Genomic DNA, 11023 nt, shown 5'->3' on the forward strand with positions numbered 1-11023 from the left:
CCCCATTCTCCTGCCCTTCTTTGGTGTTTCCATGAGTCCACCCTAAGACCGCTTTTCTCCATGCTTCATGCCGTGCAATTTTGTGTGGTGTCTTGACCTCAACTAGCATCTTCTGTGCTGAAAAGGCCCTTTAGTTTTCGTCTCTGCCACAGACCCTAGTCCATATTTTTTCCCCAGACACACCCACCCAGATAAACACAGGCACTTCAGCCTGAACATCCCCAAACACAGCCGTCTCCCTGTTCCCAACTTTGCTCCCTGCCCATTATTTCCTTTCTCAATTGACAACATTTTAGATAAATGTTTTAGTTTGCCCTCTTCTTTTTTACTTTGATTCCTTTCAACGAATTGTCTGTCATATCACACTGGTTCTGACTCTTAAACATCTCTCAGCTCTGACCCCCTTCTACCTTTACATTGCCTACCCTCAGCTCTCGTCGTCTCTCACTTGGATTAATTCAGTGGCCTTGTCCGGTTTCCCTGCATCCCCTCTCTGAGTGCTCTGATCTTGTTCTCCATTCGTCTTTCTAAAACACAAATCTGAGCAACTCAGGCCGATGAGTTACAACTGCCGTTGCCTTAAAGCGACCAAAGAATACAGCTCAAAGTTCTTAGCGTTGTGCTTGCGGCTTTTCCTGCTCTTCCTCACCGGCCTCGTCCTCCACCATGGCCCCTCTGTTGGCCGTTCCTACACGCACACCCAGCCTCGCTGAACTCCCAGTCTCAGTGGCCTTACACTCACTATACCGTCTGCCCAACATCCCCTTTCCCGCCTTCTCTGCTTACCCAAATTCTACTCTTCCTTCAGGAGTAAGGCCTTGGACTCTGAAGCTTTCTCAGCCCCAGTAGACATGGCTGTTCCTCTTTGTGGACTTCCATCGTGCTTTGTCCTCACTGGCAGCTCTGCTTAGCACTGTCCTCCTGCATCGTAATGGTCCTCCCCAGTAAGAGTGTCTGTTTCCGAAAGCTGGACAGACATTTATCTTTGTATTCACCCAGTACTATAGGTGCTTGTAAATCCCCACTGAATGACAGAATGGATGTCTCTGCTTTTATTTCTCAGGGCTTTGTTATGAAACTCAAATAAGGGTATTTTTGAAAGAACAGTATAAACTCAGCACAAATGTTAAGAACTCGAAATCTCCCAGACTATCCCCCTCTGTACTAAGAACACTCCTTTGAGGTGGGTGAAGATGTTTCATTTCCAGGAAATCAGACTTATTCATAATTAATCAAGACCATTTAAAACAGAGTAGAATCAGGAAAAGCCAAATTGTTTTTTTGCAGCCTATTTTTATGTATTCTTCTTAGGCAAATGATGGTAAAATGCACAGTCAAAAATAAATTCTAATGGACTATCTCAGAAATACACAAATAATAGAAAAAAATTTAGCTAACAGGAACAGAAAATATAATAGGACTCCAAGAGATTTTAGAGTTGAAGCTTGTATGGAAAGTTATAGCGGTAGGTGGAGGGGGGGGGTTGCTAAATGAACTGCGTTCCTATAGTGAAGCCAGGACTGCCCAGGAGCCTGAGTTGCAAGAAAGCTGAGTAGAAAGCTGGAGGTCTTCTGGGCAAATTTTGAATTGTGAAACTCTCATGATCATAGATGTCCTTAGCAAAGCACTACAACCAGGGCTGCCAGATTTAGCAAATAAAAATAAATACCCAAATATTGCAGGAAGCATACTGACACTTAAATATTTTTGTTGTTGTTGTTTGTCTGCAATTCAAATTTAACTGGACATCTAATATTTTATCTGGCAAACCAAGCTGCAACCCAAATGACATTAATATCTTTGAACCTGGTATTAGTGGCTCTAGGGTATTCTGGAGAAAAAATTAGCATGGGCTTTCTGATAAAAAAAATTCAGAAGAATTTAAGGCTGCAATGAACCTGGTGGTAGATTGCCATCTAGTGGAAATTCTGTGATCTTGAAGGCTTACATTGGAGGGACAGGCTTTTTCCTGGAATCTGCAAGGAAGGATTGGCTCTGGCCGAGTGCAAAGCCCTGGGGTTGCAGTGCTGAGGGTGATAACGTCAAGAGGATGAGGGTGCTGTGGGGGGAGAGGAGGTAGGAAGAATGCTGATATTCAGCTGGCCCCGTGATCTAAGGAGAGGAGTGGCCTGACCTTGGCTCTCCAGCATGCACACTTGCTCCTGCACTCCAGCCAAAACCAAAACAGAAGCTAGAGCCAACTGTAAGGAGCACAGCATCCTTCCAGAAGGGGATGGCTCAGACGGATGTGGAACTATCAAAAATAAATTTCTACAGATGTAATCACAATTTTTCAAAAAGATTTTATTTATATTAGGGAGTGAGAGAGAGAGAGAGCAAGGAGGGGGGAGGAGCAGAGGGAGAGGGAGAAGCAGACTCTTCACTGAGCAGGGAGCCCGATGCAGGACTCATCGCAGGACCCTGGGATCATGACCTGAGCCAAAGGCAGACGCTTAACCAACTGAGCCACCCAGGTGCCCCTGTAATCACAATTGTAACGAATGATAGAAATCCTGCAGAAGGTAACATGGTCAGATTTTAAAAGGATTAAAAGATGTAAATGTTAAAAGGCAGCACATTCTGGAATTCCAAGGATAATCTCTTTAAGTGTAAAGCCCAGAAGCAGCTCCGTGCTGCAAAACATGCTGACGTCCACTACTAACAATAACACTGGCCGTGAGGATAATCAAACCAAACTGGGAACAGGAAGAACAGGGAGAGGACAAACATACTTCTTGAGGCAGATGTTATAATGTCAACATGTAATACAGAGGAGGCAGAAGCAACTTGCCTCTTATTTTAGCCGGTCTTCTCCAGAAAGGATGATATTCTAGGAATTTAAAAGCTTGGACCAAAAACATGAGACGATCTTAAAACCCAAACGCAATCTTCTAGCCGATTTAAATAATTCCAGATGTTTTCCAGAGTAGAACAGGAGAGGATCTCCAAGATTTAATAGAGGCAATTATCCTAATTTTTAAAGCCATGATTTGTAGAGGCCAAAGAAGAGTAAATTTAATGTGTAATAGTCATAAATTTCTAGAAGAGATTATCAAAAGATGTTAGGTAAAAAATAATCGTGAAAGACCATCAGTGTCTCCTAAGATAAGCCGTGCCAAACTAGTCTCATTTATTGTGTTGTTAGGTTTACAAGAATATTAAATCATTAGAGTGCTATAAAGAGAATATGTTTTGATTTTAGTGGGCCATACAGCAAAGTTTTTTCCCAAAATGTGTTTTCAAAATCCTGGAGATACCACAGGATGGCCCTGGATGATAGCAGAGGATTTTTAGCCCGTAACTTTCAGCCCCAAAAAAGTGCCCGTTAAGAAGAGTGTTTTCAAGGAGGGATGTCAAAGTGTTCTGTAATTACTTATTTTGTTTACTAATGATGACTATAAAATGTAGAAAGCATACTGATCCAATTGGCAGAGAGCAAAATCGCAAACAATGGGAATGTTATCACAGGACTCCAAACCATCCCAACAAACTCAGCAACGGGCTACAGTTAACCAAACGAGACTGAAAAAACAAAGTAAATTTTTGTGTATTTAGGGTCAAAAATATCAATTCTCCAAATGCAAAGTAAGAGAGAATGATTTTATTTATTTTTTATAATAATTTTTATTATTTTAGTCACCATACAGTATATCCTTAGTTTTTGAGGTAATGTTCCATGATTCATTAGTTGCGTATAACACCCAGTGCACCATGCAATACGTGCCCTCCTTACTACCCATCACCGGCTCATCCCATTCCCCCACCCTCCTCCCCTCTGAAGCCCTCAGTTTGATAGAATGATTTTAAAACAGTTTCTATGACCTAGGGGTCATAGCTGACAATAAGTTTGGGACCAAGAATATGGAGTGGCTGGGGGAAAAAATCCAATTCCTCTCCAGACAACAATAGAAAAGACTGTCCTTTCTGATGGAGGGGACAGTCACACTGCAATGCAGTGAGCCAGACTGCATTAAAGTCAGGTTCGGTGCTGGCACCCCTCGTCAAGGGGACATCCATAAGTTCATCTTCATCTGAAGAGAGGCACGCACGCAGGGTGGTAAGGAGCTGGGAGCAAGCCAAGGGAGGGCAAGGCTTAGAGGAATGACCCACGGTCCTCAGATTTTGCGGTAGTGGATTTATTCTCTGTAGCACATGGAAAGCAAAACTCAGATCAATTAAACAACAGTGGCTTCTTCCTAGCAGAAGAGCTCTATAAGAATTTAAGCTCTCAAAACTCCTGTGGCCACTTGTGCAGGCGAGTTAGGCAGCCACCTCTGTCGCCCACGACTGGAAAATCCAGACTCAATGATCCTCCATCCATGGTGGCACAGAGGACACTCCGGGATTTGTCAGGGGGTTGGACTTGTCAGCTGGTCAGTTTTCTTCTACCTCTAGGATTCTACGCCTCTAATCACTTTTCACCATTTTCTCTGTTTGGTCTATCATTATTTCTTAGTTCTCATTTTATTTTTAGTCCACCATTAGAATGGGTAACACTTTTTAGCTAAGTGTTGCACATAGGCATAGACCTTTGTTTGTTTGTTTAAAGAGTTTATGTATGTATTTGAGAGAGAGAGAGTGCACCAGTGGAGGGGAGAGGCAGAGGGAGAGGCATGGGGGGCTCAATCCCGGGGTCCTGGTATCATGACCTGAGCTGAAGGCAGACACTTAACTGATTGAGCCACCAGGTGCCCAGGCATAGACTTTAAAGTCTGTTTCCCTCCAGTTCTTGGCTTTAGATGTCTGCAGTGTTGCATTTGCTCCATTCTTGGTTCCTACTAATCTGAGTGGCAGGAGCCCGAACCAATTAAGAGCTGGTGGGGAAGATACCCAGCCTCCCCACAGGGCTTTGAAAGCAAGGGAACATAGTGGTTGCTGTTGGAAAGAGCAGGACAGTAGCATGTGAGCGAACAGTGAGAGCCATCTTTTCCTCTTTTGTCTGCTTTTTAGGCTGCTCACGCCATGGGCCTCATGGGACAGAATGTGAAAACAAAAGAGATTTGTGAGATATATACTTTAAAAGACCCAGATATGAATCATAACACAGGTCCTTTCATATTGTAATGTATACATTCTAATCCCTAAATTAAGGCTGTTAGTGCCTGGCTGTTACGATCCTCCAGTGGCAGGAAGAGATGATGGCTAGAACAGCAGAGCGGAGCTACTCAGTGCCGTTGGTCCCTATAACCCTACGGAGATGCACACGTGTGTTCTGGTGTAACCAAGAAGTTTCTTCTCCGTTTCCAAATATTTTCCCAAAATTTTCAGTTCTTATGAGTCATGACTCTAGAACTATTATGACGAATATAAGTTAACAACTACTTAATATAAGTTTTTGAAAAAAAATGTATTTTCCAATAATCATAGCATCTGGAGGTCCAGCATGGTACACACATACACACTCAGCAAATGCAGTGATGCAGTTTGAATCAGTGACCCTCAAATCCTAGCTATTTGGGCACTGTAGGGCCGTCAGATGTGGGCTGCCTCATATACATATATATATATATGAAGGAACATCCTCTTCTTGGTGCTCCCACTCATTCCTACACTTCTCCCCCAAAAAAGAGCTTTGGAAAAATAAGTTATGGTTCACAGTGCTAAAGACTTGACCTAAAATATCCTTGAGTGTCTCTTGTAATCCTATCCCCACGGAGCCCAAATTCCAGAGAGAGGTCCAGGCTCAGATTTGCTCAGGTTCAGTCCTGAGTTTGGGAATAGAACATGATTTAATGCCAGGACTGAAGACAAAGGCCCAAGATGCCTGATTTCTCCTCCAGCAGGAGAGACGGGCCCAGGGAAGATGCCAGGCTCCACGTGATCATGCCCGAAGGAGACCTTGCCTGGAACAGCTAGGACTGCATCCAGCAACTGGTCAGCTGAGTGGAAGGCAGTGAAAGAAATGCAGCTTTTAATTAGTGAGCAGGGAGACACATAATTACTGAGAGAAACCCAAGAGTAAACTAGTTTACTGCTTACAACAGACACTGGCTCATTTGTCTGGCAAGGAAAGGAAACATAAACTTACGCAGCATTCAGAAGTCATAGGGACCATCCTTTCTCTCAGGGCTGCCATATGGGGGTGTGGGGGAAAAGGTGGGGCTGGCCCTAATGCTTCTCAAATTAGGTGGCAAGGTGAGCCCACAGAGGGGGAAACGTCTGACTTCCACCCCAGTCAACAGAGTCCCCGGTCCTTCCTAACACTGCTGTCTGTTCAGTGGCACCCAACCCTCTCCCACCCCCCCTTCCACTCCTTGGCCCCATGACTAGGGGCCACAGCCGTGCTTGTCTTCCTCTCGGACCTTCTGGGGTGCTGAAGGATCCTCCGCAGAGGAGGCGGGAGGCTGCTCTTGGGCCTTGCCAAGGAAGGGCCCTGCTCCTGGTCCAGCGGCTTCAGGCAGCTGGGAGACACCTGGAGAAGGCTGCCTGCTCACGGCTGGAGCGAAGGGGGCTGGGAACAGCTCCGGGAAGTAGCCATCCCCTCCGGGGGGGTGCCCAAGGGCTTGCGGACAGAAGGGACCAGGGAAAGGCAGTTCTGGCAAGCAAGGGTCATTCCAGGGGACTGTACCTGCGGGGTCAAAGAGTACAGGAAAGCTTAGACAGGATTAAGGTTACCCACCACGCTGAATATACTCTGTGACAGACTCCCCCCCTCCTCCCACAGAAACACAGTTTAGGAACCCACTGCCAGTGCAGGGGGAGTACCAGGGGCAGGAGCTCCCCACGGACCTGACAGGCTCCTGACTCGAGCTTCTGTGGTTTGGTAACATCGACACAGAGTGGCCTGTGGGTCAGGCCAGTGCCCCCTCGCACGGGCAGCAGGGAGGCTGCCGGACTGCGCACGTCTTTCCTTCCCTTCTACTGGAATTGTCTTACTACGATGGTTTTGTCTAGAGTTCAGAGGTCCAGGTGGCCTGTCAGAATGCTCAGATCAGCTGCCATTTACTCTGTGTTTCCCTCATACTGTTTTTCCCTCCTATTGTTCCTAACCCTCAGCAAATCCCTCCCTGATAGAGGAATACTATTCCCATTTTAGAGTCCAGAAAACTGAGACTCAGCAAAGCCGAGAACAGCTGAGCTGGACTTCAAACTTAGTTTTCCTAACTCCAAAGCTCTCACTCTGCTGTGCAGCCCCCCAGAGACCTGAAGAGTTTTGTAAAGCCAATCAGGGGCACGGAAAGGTGATTCGCTCACCACCTTGCTGTTCAGCCAGTGAGGCTCCCTGTCCCTTCTCACCTTCCTCTGTCACCATGGGCACCTTCTCTTCCAGCCCCAACTCACCCATGTTCCCAGCAGGTGGCTGCAGCACCATCTGTCCTGATGGGGGGCCGGGGAAGTAGCCCTGAGACGGACCCGCACTGGGGCCATAAGGTGATGTGAAGAGGGAGTCATCTGACAGCGGAGGCATCAGGGACTGGGGCGTGGGGAAGGGGAAGGGATGCAGGTAGGAAAACTGGGGTTGAGGCTGTTGGTAAAGCTGGCTCTGTGGAGCCTGGGAGAACAGGAATGGTCCCGGCTGGGGGCTCTGCTGGTAATCCGGGGGTTCCAGTTCTTCCAAGTATGAACAGGTGGATGGGGGGGTGATGCTGGAGGAGGGGGGACAAAAGAGTATTTTGTGAGGCTCAGGAGTAGCTTCCTCATGTGGCCACACAGTAGGTCAGACCCTCCTCATCTCCATGACCCCAGACTTGCCTCATCCTCTTCTTTCTCTTCCTGTTCCTGGCTTCTCACCCTCATTCCTACGTCGTTGCTACGATAGTCTAGATCTTTCCCACTTCAAATCTACTTATGCTTTTAATCCTCATCACAATTAAGACTCCTTGCTTCTCTCAGCTAACCCCCCACCCTGCTTGATCCGTCTTTTCTCCTTCTATACCCTTCCAAGATAACTCAGGTGGCCACCCCCATCAGGCTCCATACCTGGTCCCCCAGGAGCCACAGGGGCCCTCTTTGTGGCTGCTGTCACTGCCAGGAGTATCCAGCAGCAGGGGCATCACTTGGGAGGTCGGGACAGGGCCCAGGGGAAAAGGAAGGTTGACTCTTCGAACAGGTGGGGGGCTGAAGAGCGGTGGAGTCACTGCCACCCTTTGAGTATTCTCACTCTGTTGACTTGGCGCCAGAGTCTGGTCAGAGGTCAGCAGCATAGGGGTCTCTAGGAACCAAAGTCAAAGAGGGGTTACAAAGGTAAGAAAATGGGGAGGCAGATTTGGGATTATGGATGGTGGAAGTGTGCCATGCCCAGGTCCCCTTGAATAGGCTCCACTGGACCAAAACACTAGAGGGCACTGGCCCACTCGCCCATCTATCTATCTAGAAAGGACTCTGTCTTTCCAGTTGCCATTTCCCCTCACATAACCCTCAGGAGGTGGTCAGCTTACCTGTAAGAATATCCAGAGGGGGCTCCTGAGGGAAGGTTCCAGGCTCTGGGGCCAGGGGCATAGTAGGTGGCAGCTCAGTTGCAGAGCTGGAGGCAGGCAGGGGGAACACCGTAGCCCTAGTGTCCCTAGATTTAGACCAGGGCTTCAGTGCAGGGAAAGGACACCAGAGTCCCAGACACTGCCTTCCTACAAGACACTGGCAACTTCCCAACGCCCTCTATCCAAAGTCTTTCTAAATATTAGCCAAAAACTCCAGCCCTCATGGCCAACTTTCCAACACTCTCTTCTTCTAGACCCCAGGAGCCCAGCTTCCTACCTGTGGGTTGAGATCCAGGAAGAGGAGAAATTCTACCTGCACTGACTGCTGGCAGGGGTAGGGGCAGGGTCTGTAGGACTGCCCTTGTCCTCCTTCCCATTCAGTTTCTCCACTTTTCGCCACTTTGCCCGGCGATTCTGGAACCACACCTGTAGGGGGGAGACCCTTGAAGAGTTCCAGAAGCTTGGCAGAGACTAAGATTTGGGCTCTGATTGTCACATGATGAGCTGGATAACTTTAGGAGGTCACTTTACCACTTGGCTTCAGACGCCTTTCTCTGCAAGAGTGGTTTTATGAAAAGATTCATCTAGATAGCTCTGAGGTATTTTCTAATTTGAGGTGGTAGCAACGTGGACATAGGCAGGAACACAGCCGGATCTAAGACCTAACCTCAGCCCCTAAAGGGAGATGCTGAGTCCTCGCTGTGCTCCTCAAGCATTCCAGCTGGTGGTTTCTCCTCCACCCCGAGACCCGCTGGAGAACCCCCTTTACCATGATGCGTTGGGGGGTGACCCCCACCGTCTGGGCAATCTCCCGGCGCTTATCACTGTCTGGGTAGTGGTCCTCTTGGAAGATCTTTTCTAGCTCCTCCAGCTGGTCTGGAAGAAGAAACTTGCATGAGGACAAACTGTGATGTGGCAGCAAGAGGAGAAAGACAGATACCTTCCAGATGAGACCATTGTTCCCAACCCAAGGGTCTTCCCAGAGCCTTGCAACTAAATTACCCATTGGGTGGGACCTTCTCTCGCTTTCCTGGGCTTTGTGGCAGGGAACTGTATGGTGTTTCCTTTCCTGCTCCTTCTAACCTGGTCCCGGTTTCACCTTCTGATGAGGCAACCCATTGAGGGTCACAGGCTGTGGCCCTGACACAGGTCAAGACAGGATTCAGGACAAGGGGCTGTACAGACTGCCCACACTGCAATCTCCTGGGGCTACTGCGTTCTCTGTTGAGCCCACCTTTCCCAGAGATGACACCAACTCTCTTAGATTTTCTCTCACCTTCAGGGCCTTACCTGAGCGGTATAGGGTCCGAGTCTTTTTCCGAACTTGACAGGTCACTTCTGGGGTCCTCTTCTGATCTGTGTTTTGTCTGTTCTGAGCCAATGTGCTGAGGAGGTTGGCCAGATGGCAGGGCCCCCGGCCAGACCCACAAGGCACTAGGTTGTGTGTGGCATGGGCGGAGTTGATGGCACCTGGAGATGATGCAGAGGCCAGACCCCCAACACTGGGCATTTTCTGCTTACTGGAGGCTGGAGAGTGGGACCTCTTCCCTGGCTTTGCCTCTCTCACTGGGAAGGAACAGCCTTCCCCGGGACGCTGGGGTCTAGGTGGGGCCATGACTGTGTCTTTGTGGAGAGTCCCAGAGCCAGATGGCTGGCTCGCCCTCCCAGTATCTGCACCAGCTGGCTCTCCAGGGGCCTCTGATGACGGCTTCTCCCCAGCGACGCGGCGAGAGGGGGGCAATTCCTCACTTGGGGCATCCCGAGTGTGGGGGACTGGACTCTGCAGCAGTTCCTTCTCTGGCCCTGGAGCCAGTGGCTTGCCTCCAGCTTCCTGGCCTGTGGGGAACAGCACCCGCTGACCTTAGCACCGGGGAGAAAGAAGAGTCTGGACTTAGAGAATGTGCTGCTTCCTGCTCTGCAGCCAGTTGCCTGTTTGGCCTCAAGCTTTCATTTGTCCACTCCTTAAAGAGGGTAATGATTCTAGGCTCACCGTGCTTGCTTGACTATCATAACCATCGAATTAAATAATCCACTGCTTTGAAAAATGTGAGCAAATATATGCATCCATGAGGGGGCCTGAGCTCACATACACAGATGGTAGGAGAGCAATCCTAATTTGGGGGGTACTTACTTTCTGAGAGTTGCCTGGGTTTTTTCCCCTAGACTTCCCCCAGGAATGTGAGTCAAGGGACAGGAATCTGTTCAGGCATTTCTAGGGGACAAATGGTGAAGCTGGGAGTGCACAGAGAGGAGGGAGAGATTGAGTCTGCTGCTTCTAAGGCTGGATCTTGTTCCTGCTGCAGATACAGGCATCACTGCTTAGAGTAGGGACAAAGACGGCCGGCTGGTGGTGTGAGGAAGGAGAGTGGGGGGACACATTGGGTTGCCAGCGTTTTAGGCGACCTTGTACCCTAGCGAACCTGGCACGTGGTAGGTGCTCAATGAATGCGACATACCAGAATGCTAGGCCTTGGTCAGAAAGACGGTTGTCGGAACCTAGACAAGGAGGGCCCTGGGGCTCCTGGCCCGGCGTGCAGGGAGATGGGAACCTCAAGGATGGAGGGCGTGCGCGGTCGTGGGCCTCCCTCATCCCCCCCCCCAAACAA

General features: G+C 48.8%; 1 protein-coding gene across 1 annotated transcript in view; it reads right to left on the reverse strand.

The window, feature by feature from the left end:
* Positions 1-6066: 6066 nt before the first annotated feature.
* The window catches only part of NOBOX (NOBOX oogenesis homeobox), a 10576-nt gene continuing 5619 nt past the window's right edge, over positions 6067-11023 (reverse strand). The window contains exons 3-9 of the mRNA XM_034648729.1: positions 9708-10277; positions 9187-9293; positions 8731-8843; positions 8379-8503; positions 7921-8152; positions 7282-7586; positions 6067-6568 (exon numbers count right to left, since the gene is read on the reverse strand). Of these exons, the coding sequence (XP_034504620.1) occupies positions 6267-6568; positions 7282-7586; positions 7921-8152; positions 8379-8503; positions 8731-8843; positions 9187-9293; positions 9708-10277 (1754 nt within the window). The 3' untranslated portion in view covers positions 6067-6266. The remainder of the gene's footprint in view (positions 6569-7281; positions 7587-7920; positions 8153-8378; positions 8504-8730; positions 8844-9186; positions 9294-9707; positions 10278-11023) is intronic.

This window comes from Ailuropoda melanoleuca, chromosome 1 (assembly GCF_002007445.2).
Source record: "Ailuropoda melanoleuca isolate Jingjing chromosome 1, ASM200744v2, whole genome shotgun sequence".
NCBI classification, from domain to species: Eukaryota; Metazoa; Chordata; class Mammalia; order Carnivora; family Ursidae; genus Ailuropoda; species Ailuropoda melanoleuca.